The sequence below is a fragment of the Thermobia domestica genome, chromosome 12 (genome assembly GCF_964235325.1).
Source record: "Thermobia domestica chromosome 12, izTheDome1.hap1.1, whole genome shotgun sequence".
Taxonomy (NCBI): domain Eukaryota; kingdom Metazoa; phylum Arthropoda; class Insecta; order Zygentoma; family Lepismatidae; genus Thermobia; species Thermobia domestica.
The window spans coordinates 36,459,908-36,480,538 of NC_137465.1; the positions used below are offsets into that span (position 1 = coordinate 36,459,908).

General features: G+C 37.1%; 1 protein-coding gene across 1 annotated transcript; it reads left to right on the plus strand.

Annotated features, from left to right (window-relative positions):
* The first annotated feature begins 504 nt into the window (after positions 1-504).
* LOC145665929 (uncharacterized) lies at positions 505-19,059 on the plus strand. The gene is made up of 2 exons (XM_081733034.1): positions 505-1,821; positions 18,799-19,059. Exons 1-2 carry the CDS (start codon positions 505-507, stop codon positions 19,057-19,059), a joined length of 1,578 nt encoding a protein of 525 aa, XP_081589160.1.
* Positions 19,060-20,631: the final 1,572 nt, after the last annotated feature.

Below are 20,631 nucleotides of genomic sequence, written 5' to 3' on the forward strand. Positions count from 1 at the left end.
GAACAAGCCTCCCTCTTCCAATTAGATGTGAAAGGTGCCAGGTGTACAACCAACATATAACGGCTAAGTGTCCAAATGTCGTAAAATGCGGCTACTGTGCTGGCAACCATGATACTAAAGAGTGTCCTAATACAGGAAAACCACCTCTATGCTCGACCTGTTCCAGTGACAAACATCCAACTTATAGTTATAAATGTAAAGGGAAACCGAATCCAACTCCTGACCACCCGGAGATGACGGTACCGCTACGTACCATAGATTCTAACGTGCCTTTGTCACAGTCTATCACCTCTCCTCTTATTGTGGAAAACTTCCTCCGCTACATAACACTCATATTACAAAATATTTTCCCATTCCAACGTCAACTTATATTAGATCATGTTATTGCAGCAGCCTCCGCTATATTTCAAGTTAACTTGTATGCTACATATTCTGGACCGTACGTTCACTTCCATATTGCTCCCCGAGACACTGCAGTTTAAGTCCGTAATTTTGTGTATGAATATGGCTCTGACACGTCTTTTTCTGAACATTCGTTCTTTAGCGCAACACCGAATACTATTTGAGCAGTTACTGCTTGAGGAAAATATCGATTTATTTGTACTAAATGAGACTGCACTCAAACCTGCCATTTATGTCAGATTTCCTCGATATCAATTTCTTCGCTGCGATTATGCAGACAATAACGCACGAGCCCAAGGTGGCGCTGCAATTGGAGTTCGTAATAAACTTACTTATAGATGCAACTCTGTTCCGCAGCATATGCAGTTACCAGAACACCTAGTGACAACAGTTTATCTTCCTCACCTTATGTTAACAGTAGCTACGATATACGTTCGACCAGGTCATATCATTCCTCTTGCCTTCTTCACCTATTTGTTTCACCACTTTAAACATCTTGTCATACTAGCCGACGTTAATATTCACAGTCGCTCTACCCGTGATAAAGCTGAGTTTTTCGATCATATAACTCTTAATTTAAATGGGTATGTCCATCAATTGCCCAAACATACGCGACCAAGCAGTCAGACTACACCCGATGTTGTTATTAGCACTGCCTCTATGGTCGATAAATGTAATATACATGTACTAGATTGTATCGGCAGCGACCATCTTCCGGTGAAAGTCGTTATCAACCATCAGAGACGACAAGTATCTGAATCAAATATGAGAACCATCATGTTATACGACAAGGCGAACTGGGATCAGTTTCGTACTGATATAGATGTTGCTCTTGCCTCCTTTGTATCACCAACATCAGAGACCGACCTTAATATTACCGTCGATAGCATCAGCACAGCTATCACCAGTAGCGCCAACAAAAACATACCTACATATCGAGGCAAAACATACCAACCTATGCTACCTCCGCAGTACTTGACTCTCGTCAAAAAGTCTCGCACTTACTTTCGAAAATACGAACAAACACGGAATCCAGAGTATTTGACTCAAGGAAGACGATGGCAAAGGACAGTTCATAACTATATTGTTGCTCATAAACGGCTTACCTGGAGCAAAGCATGCAATCAATTGAATACAGAGTCACATCCCACGAAATACTGGAAAAAATTTCATCTTCTAACTGGACAGACAGTTAGTTCATCTTATCCTCTTATACAGGATAATCAATCTCTAGATACAGGTCAAGATAAAGCAGACGCTTCAGCCACACATCTTCAGTCAGTATTCACACCTCCGCCTTGCACACATCAATTCAGCCCTAGAGTTTCTGAAGAGGCAATTGCACAATTACTTCAACCTTCCATCCAGCATACTTTAGAAGCGGATAATCCTTTGACTCGTGAAATCACTTCCGCGGAGGTACAGTCCATCGTCAAGCGGAAACGTAGTACTGCCCCAGGCTTTGACCAAATAACTTACAGATTACTTAAGGAATGTTCGGTCAATTTTTTCATATTTCTAGCATCGATATATACATTTATGCTTAGAACTGGTTTCTATCCTCTTGAGTGGAAGGTATGTTTCTGAAACCCAACAAACCCCCGTATTCCGTACAGTCCTATCGTCCAATCCAGTTAACTTCTACGTTAGGTAAAGTCTTTGAAAAAATACTCGTATCTCGTTTACACCCATACATTATGGATCTACAACTTCTACCTCTCCATCAAACTGGATTTCGACCTCATTATAGCATAAATGATCAACTACTTCGTCTAACTACCATTATTACCAATCATTATAATAAGTCTCTTCCGTCCTGTCTCGTTTTAATGGATCTGGAAAAAGCTTTTGATCGGATTTGGCATTATGAATTATTTTATAAACTTCTTAAACTGGGTCTTCCTGTTACATACCTCCGAGTCATATTTTCTTTTATACTCAACCGAATAGCCTACGTCAGCATAAACAACTCATTATCACATCCAGTCTTTCCATACACAGGAGTACCGCAAGGTTCTAGTCTATCTCCTCTTTTATACATACTCTATGCTTCCGATTTACCGTCTCCATCGCCGAACACTTATCTCTTTCAATATGCTGATGATACAGCTTTTCTTACACTGGGAAACACGATATAGCAGATTAATACAAATTTACAGACTACAATTACTAGCTTTCTGAATTGGTGTAGTAAATGGAGACTTCCAGTTAATGAAGACAAAACACAAACACTTGTTATTTTACCTCCTAAATGCCGCAGCAAAGTTAGACGAAATCCAAATTTACTACAGATACGTGTGGGAGATCACTTTCTTCAACCAGCTAAAACAGTAACATACTTAGGAATCATTTTTGACGATAAGTTGCGATGGACACCCCACCTTCAGAAACTTGTTATCAAAGCAAAGAACCGCTTACAACTTCTTCGTCGTCTGAATGGCCAGACCTGGGGTTTAAATTCCAAATTATTGCTTAACACATACAAAGCATTTATGCGGAGTATACTTACATTTGGACACATAACCTGGTGTTCAGCGCCTCCGAAATTTTACAATAGACTTGAAATTCTTGAGAGCCATGCCATTCGTCTTGCATTTAGGATAAAACTTCCGTATCATAATGCTGACTTGTATGACAAAATTACCTTTCCTCCGCTTGTTCAACACATAGCACAATTGCGTCAGAAGTTCATAACTACCAGTCTCCATGATCGTAAGGATATCTTTCTTGACACCATATTTACAGATTTACAACAAGAATCTCAATCTAAGTACTGCTATACACCACTCAGAGTTTTGCTTTCCATATACATCCGCACTCTTCCAGCAGATCATCACCATGCCACCTTCTTCCGTCACCAACTCATCCGTCAACATCTTCCACATCTTTTTCCATCATAGCACTTGTCTCACTACAACACTAATCTGGGCTTACCCCATGTTTCTCATCAGTCCTGAGCCGCCCCAGGACAGAAGATTAATCTGCATTTGTCTGTACTAACATCTATATGTTGTGTTGTGGCGTTACGAGCACCTCACTCATAATCATTTTTCCATTTTTTTGCATTTTCTACGTTATTTATTAGTTTCAGTTTTTTCCGCACCTTTTTGTTATCTTTTGTATGTGCACCTTTCCTTACTAGTTTGTTATTATTGATATATTAGTAATGTTATTGTTGTTTAACATCTTTATTTTTTGATTTTTTTGTTAGTGTATAATAACAATGATTGTTTCACAGCTCCTTAACCAACTATGAGTTTAATAAAGAATAATTTATGCTCCCACACCCCTGGCCAAGAGAGAGGGCGAAACCCTCTAGTGGCCGTTTCTTTATACCCATTCATTCCAAGTTCTTCAGCAATCAACCAATGTTATACTTAAATTGATGCCCAACACCCTCCAACTCAATAAATAAAGTACTGTCACTACCCACCACTCTAAAAAAAAACACCAAGTGCTATCAGGTTAACGAAATTAGAAGTGAAAAATTGATTCCATAATATAGAGAAACTATTGTATCAAAAATTGACCGTACAAGATATCTTTTATTCATAACGCTATTATAAATTGAACTAAATCTTAAATTTCTTGGGATAAAATGAAGAAATACAGTTAAGAGTAAAAGGACCGTGTAGAGGTATCTTATCCTCGCGATGAATTGTGCATACTAATTACAAATTGTGGGCATAACATTTTGGACTTAACCCCTTCAGCCCTGATGTTTTGTTTACTCTCCAATTTTATTTTTATTTTATCTTATTATTCTTTTTGACTTAACAAATGAAATACAATCCTCAATTATTTTGCGGGTCTCATATTTAGAGAGTAATGGACGAAACATTTTGCGTACACTAGGATTGAAAAAATTCGAAGTGGCATTAATCCAAATGATCATAGTGATCTACATAGTTTAGAAACTCAAAACACATCACTAAAGCAGGAGGAATTATTGCAAATAGTTTGTTTCGCCAAGAATAAAACAGCCTACGTGGCTGAGCTTTGTCCATTGTGATAGCTCCTGCAAGTAATCTACAAGAAATATGCGTAGCTTCCTGACAACAGATGGAAGCACCAGAGAAATAGCGAAAAGTGATTTAGAAAAGCTCAAAGAATATTGACATGAAACCCCAGCAATTTTGAATCCTCCAGAGCAAAGAAGGGCACCCTCACTCATTTTTGCCCTCAAGAGGGCCGCCCTTACCCTCACTCACCCTCACTTCGGTAGATGAAGATGAGGGTGTCTTAGGGTTTGTGTGAAAGAGTCGATTAAGGATGAGGGTGTCTGAGGGTGAGGGAGTCGATTCAGGGTGAGGGTGAGGGAGTCGACTGAGGGCGAGGGTGAGGGAGTCAACTAAGGGTGAGGTTAGCTGAGAGTGTGGGTGAGGGAGTTGATTGAAAGTGAGGGTGGCTGAGGGTGACTGTGAGGGAGTCAACTGAGGGTGAGGGTGGCTCAGGGTGAGGGAGTCAACTGAGGGTGAGGGTAAGTGAGGGTTAGCAAAAATGCCCATCTCTGCTCCAGAGTAATTATATTAATCTTAAAACATGATGTACGCAAATGTTACCATGAGGTCTGAAAGGGTTAATTCTGTGAAAATGATAAACATTATTCATTTGAAATTATGGACAGAGAATTCTCTCTCAGATTAATATTAAAGTTATGTTTTAATTTCTAATTCCTTTTGGTTCATTAATAGTACACTTACATTGCAGACATGGAAGTGTTTCTAATTGCTGCTGATTTGTTATTTATATGTATATTTCTCAATTAATAAAACTCCAGGTTGTTTACTTTGTCCTCACTCCAACAATCACCTTATTAGAAGATTAATCTAGTAGTTTGCTTGGAATTTGATCATCCACGTGGAATTCCATTGAACCTGGAAGTGAATGCCCAAGGAATGCTGACAAAACCAACGTAGGGATGTGGAAACAGAGTTGAAGCCGAAGGGTATGATTTTTAAAATTACAAAAAATATGTTTTTTTTCGATTTTCTTGAAAACTATGCACGAGGTTATAATCAGCCACATCATTTTGTGTAGTTCAATAGGATTTATTGATCGGTGTATGTGTTAACTTTGCACGATTTTCCAGATAAACTCTAACATTGATGAAGCCAGATTTAATTTCTTGGGAGATAAACTTTTTTTTTTTTTTTGTATACTGAAAATGATAGTATGTAAGCCCAGATATGTCCCTCAGTCAGCAAAAATGCTCTGGTGGTTTCTGGCACAGAATACTTAACCCAGGGATCAGGGGTACATAGGACCATATCTCTTAAATTTTCGCTATGAGTAAGATGGCCCACCACCTCAAACTTCAAAAGGGGTGCATACCACAACTATTCAAATTTTGGAAATTGCCAAAACTAAAATCTTGCTATGATAGTATACAACAAGCTTATGTATTCTCATGTCCGTAATTATTGTCGCATACCTATAAATAATTTGGAGGATTTCGCATACCTATAAATAGTTGTAGGAAATAATTTGATAACAAATTCGCCCTCTATTTCTTATGATATTACTATGTGTATATTCGGCAAAGACATGTATGCGTCAAATTTCATGTCAAAAGAGCAGTAAATAAGAATAAAACGGAAATAAAATTTTCTTGTCCACTTAGCAATATTTTGTTTGCTCATTTTAATTTTCGAATTTATAAAATCTTTTCCTACGAAATTAACCACAAATATACATTTCTCGATTATACACATAGTATCACTATGTAAATTATGATAGTAGGGTAATAATAATAACAAAATTATATTAATAATGAAATAAACTCATTTGCTTCAACTGGTAATACTTCTATCACTTATGGGAAAAACAGTTTTTTTACGTATACTTGAACAGGTTCGGGTGTTATTAACTTTACAGAACTTATTTCCTTAAATATTGCCTTTCGTCACCGAATATCCTCTACAGTCATGGGCGCCCGAAGAAAACTTTCAAGGTAGGGATCACCTCAGTGGTTGCAATATTACGTCTGTTATTAATATCGTGGTTTGCTATATTACGCATACATTTTCGTGAGCAACAAGGGGCCCAGGCGCCCATGTCTATAGGTTTAAGAGTATAACGACTCACCAAGGGTAGTCGTCAACCTGGTTCGGCTTAGTATGATATATAAATCTTAAGTGGTAGTATTTGTTTGCATGTAAAAATTATCTTTAATAATTATATACCATTATTCTCACCTTTTCTATTAGAATGATAACGTCGATGAACGTTGCTAAAATGGTTTATTAGCTGATATACTTTATAATATATTTTCCTTCAAACTATCAAGCACACAAACTTGCTGACTAGGTATCCATAAACATTTACATAGCAACAGCTATCCCATAATAATATTTTTACATATCTTAAAAACATTCTTCTTTTGTTATTATTAAATTAACATTCTATTAAGTATAGTGCACATGTATGAGCACTTTCTGCCCAAGGTACAGGTAATTATTAACCTATCCAAAGTATTTCGTTATATAAAAATGTCGCCCGACAAATGGACTGAATATAAAAGTCATGAGTGAGCTTGGCTTTTATCTTCAAGAACCACTGGTCCGTTTACAATAGTGTTCTTACATTACATATGTTCTTTATATTTTGATCACACCTCGTATATATCTTCATTACATTTCATATATATATATATATATATATATATATATATATATATATATACATTTATAACAAATCTTTTCACTTCATTAATATTTATCTTTTATTACATTAATTATATTTATTTCATTATTATCAAAAACATCGTCGCTTATTAATATAATTAACGAGGGTGAAACACGAATTACTATGATTAATAGTTTTGATCATTATTAAAACAGTGATGTTACAAATAATGTTTGATCTTTTAGGGCGCATTAAATAACAAATAAGTTAGATGTTGCATTTTAATGTATACATTGTAGCACTAAGATGTTATAATAAAGAAGAATCTTGTTCGGATAATATATAGGATAGCTCATAAAAACAGTCGTCGAATAATTAGTTTTATAGAATAGATCTTCTTCTTAACATAATCTTTGACAGTTAAGTTTTCAACACAAATCAATCTAATATAAATAACCTTTGCTTTTAATCATTTATGAATCGAATTATAATTCTTACATATATTAAAAACATTTGAGAATTATCATTGATTAATGAGAATTAAAGAAAATTAAATTGAATAAAAATAAAATAAATGTTCATGAAAATCTATAGCTGATATGAATTTAACCTAATTTCATTAACGGTAATCAGGTTACATTCGTACTTGCATACGATTCTAATAAAGTACATTGTACTGCACAATCATGATTAGGTTCTACAATATGTTGTACATGTATTTCATCGTGATTCTGATTTTGATATGAAGTGCCATCTCTTGACCTCCCATTACGTCTATCCACGTAGTTCGCTGTATTCCTGGAATTTCGCCATACATTTCGTCTATTTTTAAACCTATTTTGATTATATGGTCTAACATATGGATTGCTACGATTAATTAGGTTAGGCGGATTCCCTACATAACTTTGCCTATTTTGCTCATTTTGATTGCTAGAGTATACTCGGCTTAGGTTATGTTCCGTATTATTCACACTTCGGATATTTAAATTCCGAACAGGCACCAAATGATCTGAATTATTCTTATTTTTACCCATTCCTGCTTGTTGATTCATGGCATGGTATTGAGTTTCATAGCATTGGACAAGCATTAATAAATGGTTGAAACTCATACACTGTGTGGAAAATAAGATCTGTTGTAATTTAAATGGAAGCAAATTTCGAATCGATGCTATTATTCTCGATTCCGATTGCAATGGATTAACGACCTTTAATTCGTTGTAGGTATTTACAACAAACTCTACAACAGATTTATGCAATCGAGGATTGAAGTGTTGATTTCTAATGGTAGCATCTCTATTCGCAAGCAAAAAGTCATTTTCATAATTGGCGATCAGTGCCGCTTTGAATTCTTCATATGTACTGATGTGATCACGTACTGCTTTAAACCATAATGAACAAGGTGGGAGTAATACATGAGGGATTAATTTCATATATTGTGATCTATCTATACACATTATATTGCATTCGTCCTGAAATTTTTCTAAGAAAGAAGTAGCATTCTCGTTACACTTACCACTGAATTTGCTCATAGCTCGTATTTCACTCATCTTAACACTTAATTTTACCTTCCTTTTATCATTCCATGTACCCATTGGGTGACAGTTCCTATTCATGACGTGATGTGTCGTTACACCATCTATGTTTCGCCCATCTGTACTCTTCGGATGTATTTCGTCCAATATAATATCCTCATCAGACACCGGCGAAGGCGAGTTCATCTCTGGTGAGTGGGGAAACTCCATGCGATCACTACACATGTTATTACGGTATGTGTTGTCCTTAACCTGTAGCATTCTAATTTCTTCCTGTAACGTAGCTATCAATTGCGTATTGGCACGTATATTGCTAGAATTATTGATGACCTGGATCTTTTGTTGTTGAACAGAAGATTCGGTTACTTCTAAATCCTTTTTTATATCGCTGATTTCTTGGCTCAGGTGGTTGTGATTGTCCTGGCATTCCTCCGATATTCCTTTTAACTTTTCCTCGAACTGCGAGGTGATATCGCTCATCGTCTGGATAATTAATTGTTTCGTTTCATCCGACTTCTGTTCCATTCGTCTGCTTAATTCCTCGTATTGCTTGTTGGATGTTTCGGAGTTCTGTTCTATCTTCTGTTCTATTTTCTGTTCTATCGTCTGCTTGAATTCTTCGTATTGCTTGTTAGATTCATCAGACTTCTGTTCTATTCGTCTACTTAATTCTTCAGAGTTATGCTTCATCGTCTGCTTTAACTCGGTAGACATTTGCATCAATTGCCGCTGTAAGACTAGTAAGATTCGGTCTTCTGAAGTCAATCCTGATGTTACACTAGGTTCACCGTTGTCACTATTAGTGGATTCATTCTCCATTATTTCAGTGTCCATTTTCCTTATAATTATTCTACCACTTCCCAATATGGTGAAATTTGTACTCATTAACTTTATGACAAAAAGTAAATTCAACCTTACTCTGCTTCGGGATATGAATTTACAACAAATCCCGGGTGATGTAAACCAAACTTTTTAACTAACGACTCACCAAGGGTAGTCGTCAACCTGGTTCGGCTTAGTATGATATATAAATCTTAAGTGGTAGTATTTGTTTGCATGTAAAAATTATCTTTAATAATTATATACCATTATTCTCACCTTTTCTATTAGAATGATAACGTCGATGAACGTTGCTAAAATGGTTTATTAGCTGATATACTTTATAATATATTTTCCTTCAAACTGTCAAGCACACAAACTTGCTGACTAGGTATCCATAAACATTTACATAGCAACAACTATCCCATAATAATATTTTTACATATCTTAAAAACATTCTTCTTTTGTTATTATTAAATTAACATTCTATTAAGTATAGTGCACATGTATGAGCACTTTCTGCCCAAGGTACAGGTAATTATTAACCTATCCAAAGTATTTCGTTATAAGAGTCTGGTCCATAATCTTCAATATCTTTTTCTTTTAACTCTTTTAAAGAGTAATCTATTTTCTGGTAGTTATTTACAATTATCTGGACGTATTTACAATTACTGGGTCAATACCTGCAACTAAACGCAATACAACGACCCATCCGTAAGAATCGATTAAACTCGTCCAAAATCGAATACAAACAAGGAACATGAGTAAAAGTTTACAGGGATATCACAAAGCCCTTTCTTTTCCCTAAACGGTATATATACATCTTATAAAATTAATAAATACGTTAAATTGATTATGGAAACTAATTTCAGTTGCACTTTTTTCTGCAAATGACTACTTAACCACATATTACTTGATCAAATGTAAACTGATTTATATTAGCCCTGCTAACTACCTTAGTATCTCGAATTATTTAGAGTGAATTCTTTCTTGAAATCTTAAAGGTGGCGTCACGATCTCTCTTGTTGGCCTTTCTGAAAAGAGCTGAAAAAACATATACATCCAAAATATAGAAGCCTTTTTGGTTCATATTCGTCAGAATTTTAAGTGTACTTATACAATGAAAATCTGTGCCAACACTACAGAGTCTGCTCTACTAGATCCCTACTAGGGATATTGGGAAAGTCATGTATAATTACCTCTATTTTCTTTTTTTGGTGAAGGGAAGCAACCTGGCCATAAATGACAAGCTTATTTAAGAAATTCAAGATTTCAAGGGAAAATATCAAGTGTCCAAGTCACCAGAGCCCCCACAAGTGCACAAGTTGAGCAAAACCCAGAAAACACTAACTCCTTTCACAACAGAAAGAGTACGTCTGTTTACGCTCTGCACAGATCTGCCTCTTGCTGGTTCGATAGACGTAAAATCTTTGAGTTTTACGTCCCACGGTTATGCCGGTTCGGCTAAAGGAGACGGTGATGATGAGTAATGAATTAAATGGTGGAATGAAGAAAGTCGGAGGAAACGGGAGAACCCCGAGAAAACCCACGCACGCGGTGTTTGTCCACCACAAAGTTCACTGGCGGGGGCTGGGATCGAACCCGGGACCCCAAGCACCAGAGGTGAACGCTCTATCACTGAGCCACCGCGGCCCCCATTCGATAGATGTAATTCCACTGCTTCCTCTAGGATATCATTTATCAGCTGTAGTATGCCACTAGCGCCATAGTGCGTCCAGTCCACGAACTTGCTGACTGTAATAGTATATATTTGAAAGGGATACAAAAACTTACAAGCAAAATCTATTATTAATACAACAAACAAAAAAATTGTATACACTTCATGGAGTCCATAATGTAGCTATATTAACATAAATGTTGCTTACATTAAACTGTTGTGGAATTACAGGAAAAACTTCATGAACGAGAAGTATGATATGATGGGAAGTGTTATAATCTATTTTAATTAGAGTTCTCAATAGACGCTAGTTGTAGTTCTCATGCTTCCTACTTCTGCTGTATTTTCTTACACAGCTTTAGCTTGGTCTAATCTACTTTTGCCATGATTCGAATCTTACGTCCTTGCTATCTCATTGATCGTCCGTTCACTGAATTTACTAACAAATGACAAAGAAAATTATAATGTACCAATATTGTGATATCGTGTTAACATGTTGACTACACCAGAAGACACTAGAGCTATACAAAATACACCACGTGACCAGAGAAAGATGACACGATGCCAGCAGCAGCAACGAGAATAGATGAGGATCCACGACCATGCGCGCCGGCTGCGTGGGTGCACCAGGGCTCCGGCACCTACGAGATTTTTTAGTTTGAACCTGGGTTTGAATCCGTTGGTTTTGCGTTTAAGTCAGTCAAGTTACCAACTGAATTAGGGCAGCCCAAACTTATCCTTATAGTACCGGTATATTTTATTTTATCACAACAAAACCCTTTATTACAGTGTCCATATTAGATGTTAACTAAAATTAAATCAAACATCGAGACTTCCCTGAAAGCTTATAGCCTAATACGTCTGGCCATTGATATTGTAAGGATCACCACATCATAACAAGAGCACATGTCAACACAACACGTGCTATTTGATCGTAAACAGAATAGCAAAAGAGAAGCCGACACGAAAGACAACGGGGATCGCCGAAAGAAGACGGACCCCACGGAAGGACCCAAATGAGACAGATAAAAGCCGGACCACGAGGAACCCAGCATCAGTCGACAAACTGATCGCTTAACATTTACCCTCCTATATCGCTGTGGACTAGGAGCACCTCTTCCTTACCATATGGCGCACTGGACTAAGGATCCCATCTTAAACTTATAATCCAAGGCTATCCTACAACCTGCTAAGTGTTCTGGAAACTGTCATGAGCGGAAGGGGCGCCCGGCGAAACATTTAACATTCCTTCACTTGGTCATTAAAGAGGAGACATTGAATTAGAAACATTTGTATTTATCAAGTTTTATAATAAATTTGGTGAAGGAAAGAAAAGTCACCCGGTCCATCATTTGACTCTACCTATAAAAGTATTGCGTGGTGCAGGCTTCGGAGTTTTGTACGGGGCGCCCTTTTTATTAACTTTTTTTTTTATCTAAGCACTAATGATGTTAGTATCAAAATTGAACTAAATTTCATATAATCCCCTTCCTCTCTTCTTACCATCCTGAGTGCAATTTATGCCGGTAACTGGGTCAGCTAAACGAACATACAGATCAGGAGAAAATAACAGGAATATGACGGAGGGTGCATCTAATATATCCTTTAACATGCCACATTTGACAAAGTATGTGGGGACACGTGTACGAGGATCCAGACAGGTTTTTACATGCTATTCGACCATATGACAACCATGTAGTCATGGTCACCGGCTAAGAAGAAGGAAATTTTACCAGTATCTTTAGAAGACAGAGCACTAGATCTCGTATTGCAGCTTAAAAATCAAAACCAATTTAATGCGATGACCTAAAACGATTTAAAATCTAAATTGGCAGCAGTAAGTAGGCCAAAGTTCCCATCGCATAAAGCAGAACAAGAATTCTTCGAGGTTCAACAGGTAATGGATGAGTGTATAGACTCATACTTGTTACGCAAACTCCGAGCAATTAGGCAGCTACCACCGAAAGGGACAAAAGAGCAAAACATCCATCTTTTAACGTTGGGATTACAGAGGGATTTCCTTAATAAGATAGCATTGGAAAAGTTTACAACAATAGACGCTCTACAGACTAAATTAAATACTTTTGAAGCCGCCAATGACCCTTTGAGGAAAAAAGAGCATGCAGAGCTATCACAAAAAACTACACATGTTATACGGCCAGAATCATATTCGTAACCCACAGAATACATCCTATGGCTTACCAACCGAAACAAAAACAATGTATCCTATACAACAGCTATGTCACCATACCTATCCTGTATAAACGCAACCTGTTACACAACCGAGGCACAATTATATACCTACATATCAACAACAAATTAATCCTTTCATGGTGATCTCTCAACCTAATCCTCAAGAATTTCAAACCTCAAGTCAAGATCCTAAGACTGTTCCTCACAAAGATCAAAATCCTCCACAAAATGACCTCTCTACTTTGGCCAATAAAATGACAGAATTGTCGCTGGTAATAGCACAAACGAGCTATAGAAACCAACCGAAGAATAGTAATCAGATAAAGAGAAGGAGAGATACTAATAATAACGGGAAGAAAAGAGAAAACCAGCCCAGAACAACCAGTAAGCTACACCCACGGAAGATCAAATTTTGGCATGCGCGATATGCAGAAACCGCGGGCATGGTGCATCTATTTGTTACAAGCGTGAAAAAACGTGTGAGACAGCCCCTAAACGAGGGGGCCGACAGTTATCATCCCTCGGAACAAGGAAACCAAAGAGAAACTAACAAGCACAAGAGCCTAAATTATGAAATTCCTATGATAAAGGAACAATCACGACAATTGGCAGAAAAACGGGAAAACATTGCATTAGAGGACGAAAATAACAGGTCGCACTTAACAATTAGAACTAAAGCAGCCCCTCAGAATCCGATAATTGAGACAGTATGTACGGTATCCCTCTGACCACCCGACGCCGTACCCCTTGGGACAAGTCTAATTCTATTCCATATAATACTAAAGGAATTTCAGGAAATAATATTTGTTTTAACCAAATAGCATTGATAAAAGTTAAAATACGTCAAACAACATTTACTTATTACTTAGAGTAATTTACAAGACAATTCCAATAATTATAAAATTGATTTTCTCCAACGTTCACATTTCACCATCGACTTAAACAAGAATACAATCTCCTTGTTTAACCCCTTCGGGATCCTATGGTACAATTTGTACCATATGAACTTTTCATGGTACATTGCGTTATTTCTCTTCTATTTGAGCTTTTTCGTCCGGGTTTTTTTGTTTTCCAAGTCCAGAGGCCTTGCAGAAGACATTACGTATGGTTTCAGACCGTCCTGCGTCCAGACATAGGAGGTGATGACGTCATAAGTCAAAAATTTCTTTTCTCATTTTCTAAGCGTATGTTCAATATTTTTTGGCGGGCTTACTTTTCTACGTAGAAGATTGAAATTTTGCACAAACATTCAGTCCACGGAGTAGTATTTACCAGACTTTTTGTTCCGATGTCAGTGCTAAAACAGGGGGGGGGGGAATCAGAGGGGCAAAGGGGTAAAAATAGGGATTTTTTATCCCAAAATCCCGTTTTTCGTCATTTTCCCGCCCTACATACATGATAGGACCACGTGAGTTATACCGTCTGAAAGGCAGTTTCATTCTGAAGAGAACGACGGTCGAATTATTATTCTAGGGTAATTAGGGCCGTCTCAGTGAATTTTTATCCAAATATACTTCTGTATAGGGTAAAAGTGGGCATGGTAGGGAATTTTTTTCTGGCGGGCCTATTTTTCACGTAGAAGATTGAAATTTTGCACAAACATTCAGTCCACAGAGTAGTATATACCAGAAGTTTTTTTCTGATTTCTGCGTAAAAACAGGGAGGTCCAGAGGGGCAAAAGTTGAAAAAAGGGAAAATTTGCCCCCAAAAATCCCTTTTTTCAAGAATTTCCCGCCTTAGATACATGATGGAGACATGTGAATGGTACCGCCTGAAAGACAGTTCTATTCTGAAGAGAATATTGGCAGATTATAGTCCTAGGGTAATTAGGGATGTCTCAGGAATTTTTTCCCTGAGATCATAGTGTTTTATGGTACTTTGGGGCATTGTGGGAATTTTTGATAAAAATTCTCCCGCCCTTACTATTCAAGATAGAAACTTGAAATTTGGTACACACATTCAGTATACCAAGTACTATTTATCATATTTTTTTGATGGCTACGATCACACAGGGGGGTCCAGGGGGGCCAAAGTTCGAGAAAAAAAAATTTCCCTCCGAAATTTTCACTTTGACATTTTTTTCCCGCTTCTGGTATATGGTATGAGCATGAAAGTAGTACCATTCGAAAGCCAGCTCTATTCTGAAGAGAATGAGGTATGAACCATGATCCTAGGATAAATAGTGACGATACAGTAGCTGCTTGACTGAAAGTCTAAAAAATAGCCCAAAAAGCCAGGATCCGGAAAGGGTTAAACGTCCGAGGAAGCCACAGCTACCACTTGAGAGCAAAGAAAATACGCTGTCAGCTTTAACGACTCAGTATCGCAGGCAGATCAGAACTGTTTACATGTGACTAAACAAGTAACACTAACTCCACGTTCTCCTACATTCATACAAGTGGCAGGAAAGGAAAATAGTTGACAAGGAATTCCTGTATGTATCATTGCTTCCTGGAATACGCGAGAAACATAGGTTAAATGCCCTCGATCAAAAGACCTTGTCGCCAGTGCATATAATTTTCCACAGCACTTGCAGGATTTACAATTATTATTTCAGTAGCTTAGAAGACACGATTTTCGGACATCACCCAAGAAAACAGACATTGGCTACCAGGAGCTTAACGTATTAGAAGACCCTGTTACTGGGGAATCCGTTACTGGGGAATCCATTAAAATATCTTCAAAGATAGCCAAGAAAATACGAAATTTTAAGAAACCGACTACTAAGCGGATCCTCAAAAGCTTTATCGGTCAATGTTCATACCTTAGGGCGCACATCAAAGACTTTACAATAAAAAATAAGCCCTTCCAGCAATTAGTAACATCTAAATCTAAATTTAAATGGACGGAGAAGCGCGATGTTCTCTTTGAACAATTCGAAAAAGACATTTTAAACGCCTCATCACTCGTTCATGTCGATGACTTGCTACAAATCCGCGTCTATAGCGATAGCGTTAAATAAAAATAGGGGAAGGACTCGTTTTCTATGAAACAAAAACCGACACTGAGAAGGTTGTTGCTTATTGTTCTCGAAGACTGAGAAGAACGGAAGCGAAGGCTAGCATGTACGCTCTTATATACACATTGCGCAAATTTCGTTACCTTTTACTAAATAGAAAATTTAATCTGTACGTAGACGCAAAGTGTATAGAGACGATGAACACACAACCTGACAAAGTCGTAAAATACACAACATATAAGCTATTATTAGCTGATTATGATTTTGATATACACTATTTACTTGGGTCCAAACATCCCAGTAGTAGACTCGAAAAAAACAAGATAACAAGAAGAAAGAAAAAAGAAGATAGCGAAGAAAAGGGTGAAAACTACCATGCTTTTAAATCAAATAATCTTCAAGTTAATATTGTAGAAGCGGGATATAACAATCTTCTACCGAACATCGGAAGACAGTAGCGTAAAAATTACAATTACAAAGACATCATTACCGTGTTAGAGGGGAAAGAAACGGGAAAGATCTCCACGGTTAGATCAGCAAGATTTTTTGTCTCATCAATGGTATCTTATATAGGAAACAAAATCATCCTGATTATGGCTTACTAAATCTCTTATGTATACGGAAGTCACTGGCCAATTTGTGGTTCACAACGTTCCACCGCCAGGCGACCAATCCGCATTTTGGTTTATAAAAATCGTACAAAACCGCCATAAAGAAATTTTATATGCCGTATCTCAAAAACTACCTCGCTCACAAAATACGTACGTTCGAGGATTGCCGAACATTTAAAGAAACTACCAGAAAAGAAGCAGGCCAAACTACTACATCACCCAGTAGGAGAGATAGAAACAAATGGATATATTACGAACTAGGGTCTTTCCCAAGTAGAGATGGAAGAAATAAATACATAGTAGTAGCCACAGAACTAGCTACACGCTGTGGTCGCAATACCAGTAGACGCCATAAACGCGTAAAATATAGAGAAATTTTTGGAACATGATATCATCCTCAAATTTTGAGCAATCATGCTTCCATAGGATTAGTAGAAAAGACGAAAAAAATCATACAGAATTGTCTTAAGTTTTTTTTACAAGAACACCATACGGACTGGGAAAGATGGTTACCGCTCGTTATTTTTGGCATCAATACTTATGTACAAGGAGGGACCAAATATTCAACAAGCTTCTTATTATTTGGTTACAAACCTAGAATCCCGACAGAATGTACACTCTCATCAATACGCCATATACAAATTGACAGAGATAAACTAATACGAAGTAATCTGGAACAGGCATATAACAAACAAAAACAGTTTTACGATAAACGCCATAGACAGACAACTTATAATCCAGGGGACCTTGTTTTAGTATATTATCCCACAAGAAAAATTGGTTTACCTGAACACTTTACTATTCACTACGAAGGACCAGCACGGATTATAGAGAAGCTTAATTCAATTTTATATCGAGTCGAATTACCATCTAAATTGAAGCACAGAATTCAAGACATCGCGGTGGACGGTTTGAAACCATTCTACACGCACCAGACCGAGGGAACACAAAATCCAGGAGAAAGAGGCACAAATATAAGAACAAGAATATAACAAAAGTCCAAATACTTTCCGGGAACAAAATGAGAAAAAATAAAGTCAGATATAAAGAGAAAGGGGTACTTACCTAGTAAGTACTGAACAGGATATTCCGCTTCCCGTTTATGATTCTTTTATTTAACCACAATGTTAACTCACTCCGCCTCCTGTTTTCGGATAATCTTTGATATTCCCTTACAAACTTTTGTATCAGTCCACTTAACTTTGTCCTGCGGACCTCCCGTAAATACCGCAACCTACCAATAAATTTCCCTCGATGAATCCTTTTCACCCGACAGTCTTCCAAAATTTGTGGCACCTTCTTAATTAAGCGTTTATTTACCTCCACCATCTTACTCGACTCAATGCATTAAAAAAGGTGTTTTCTTTCTCTTATAGGATGAACCGAATAACCAGATCAGCGATTTACATCTGCATACTGCTAAGTTCGACAACCTGTGGCAATGAACTGATGTTCAGCCAGCTGCGACTTACAGATAGATATAAACCGATCATCAATTTTGACGACACCGAATTTGTACCTTATCGTTTACATTTGGACTTTTCTGCTGTACGGCTCAAAAATGAATCATGTTCTAGATATGAACATCTAATTACTCTACTACATGAAATAGAAACACAATTTATTTCTAAAATCAATACCATAATCCCATCTGATTTTAGGCAAGGATGCTGTCATATTCATAAACGAATGATATTCAGTCTTCTGGTGGGACTTACCAATTTCGCATTTAGTGGCTTTTCGTTGTACGAAGTACATAAGTTAGAAAGCTCTATAAACCTTCTTAAAGACCAGACGGACTACCTTAATACCCAGATACAGAAAACTAAAGAAAGTAACTTTCTACTAACCCACATTGTTTCCAATTTCACGGTAGCTATTGAAAACCTGGTTTCTCAGACACATCATGAGATTTTACAACTTATGTGTGCTACAGCAACAAATGAACGATTTCTGATTACTCTTTGTAACTTTCAGCTCATAGAACAGTACTTCGACTTAATAATACAAAGTATATTGGATAATACAATTAATGATGTGCAAATTAAGCCAACCCTTGCTAAAATTATTATGCAGGGTAATACAAGTCTAAGAGGCACTTTGATGGAGCAAGACTTAGGACTTTTCTATCAATGCTCCAAAACATACCTTGTGTCATTCGATTCCAACAAAGCAAACCTAGATATTCTATTACAAATTCCTACTATATGGGACAAGTATTTAACAATGGATATCTGACAGATTATTAACTTCTCCGCTTACAAACGCCCGAAGTCGCCATATTGACACCATCAGGAATTTTTGAATTCGACATTTCACTTTGTCAAACACATCGTATGATTGAAATCTGTAAATTGCAAACTCAAGCTAGATCCCCAAAAACGGATTGTTTGTATAATCTCATTATTCGATATATTACAATAAATTGCCATGTTAAACCTACGTTCTCTAAAGCAGAAGAATTCTATCTATATACAACAGCGAGAATTCTACTCACAAGGAGCAAAATAGTAAGAATAGCTCAGCAAAGAAATCATATAGTGGTTACAAATGAGATGGATCACTCTTTAACTTATTTCTCCCATTTGAGAATTATGGATACATTAAAACAGAGACCCTCAGTTTACCTACTAGACATATGGTAAACTTTACCATAGAATATGGCACACTCCCAACCAACTATAACTTTAACTTCACCTTCAACCTACAAAACATTCAACAAACTCTTCTCTTCAAACTCTAATCCAACATGAACATAGCCATTTACCAAGTAACTTTTCCGAATTACATTTACATCATGACTTTCCATGCTCTTGTATTCTATTTCTTCTTGTCCTTGCCATAGGAATAGCTTTACATTTCTTGTATAAACGCTTAAGAACACAACAGCACTAATATCATCTTTTCCTTTCCAGAATTATGTTCCAGCTTCTGCTACCGATAATTTTTCTTTTCTTGGTTCTAATAACAATAATTACTTATCTCTGCCTAATCTTTAGCAAGTCCCGTTACAAAAACAAAAACTTAGCTAATCGACTCCACATATCCTTACAATTAGAAAGACTCCATTCACTGGCACCTACTATTCAGATCGAAAAACAACCAACCCAGACTGCACATACAGAGTGTGACGTCAATGTCAACACCGATTTTAATGACCGACAGGCTCGACCGATACCTACAATCAGTGAACTTGTATATATTTATTAATCAGAGTGATGTCACTTCTGCCCACTTTAAGGGAAATGATAGACTGCTTTGATCCTGCTTAGCTGGGACGGAACTAACGTGTTACTACCATTACATGCATATATCGAAACAAGTTTTCCCATAGTGATTTTTCAGTGTATCATAGTGTTTATAGTGTTTTCTAGTGTCTAAACAATGTCTCCACATGTGTCAGTGTTGTAGTGCAGACAAATATCACTAATAACACTTGTGTCTTTTTTTCTCCAAAATAATTTCCAGATTATTTTTTTCCAGTGTTGGGAGTGTAAGAATCCGCACATCATAACAAGAGCGCATATCAACACAACACGTGCTATTGATTGTAAACAGATTAGCAGGCGACAAGCCGACACGAAAAGCGAGGATCGCCGAAAGAAGACGGACCCCAGGAAAGGACCCGAAGAGGACAGATAAAAGCCTAAGCAGCAAGGGTCCTGGTATCAGTCGATCGACTGATCGCTTAACCATTACCTTCGTATCTCGTTGTGGATTAGGAGCACCTCTTTATTACCCTAAGTCGCACTGGACTAGAGATCCCATCCTAAACATAATCCAAGGCTAACATACAACCTGCTAAGTGTT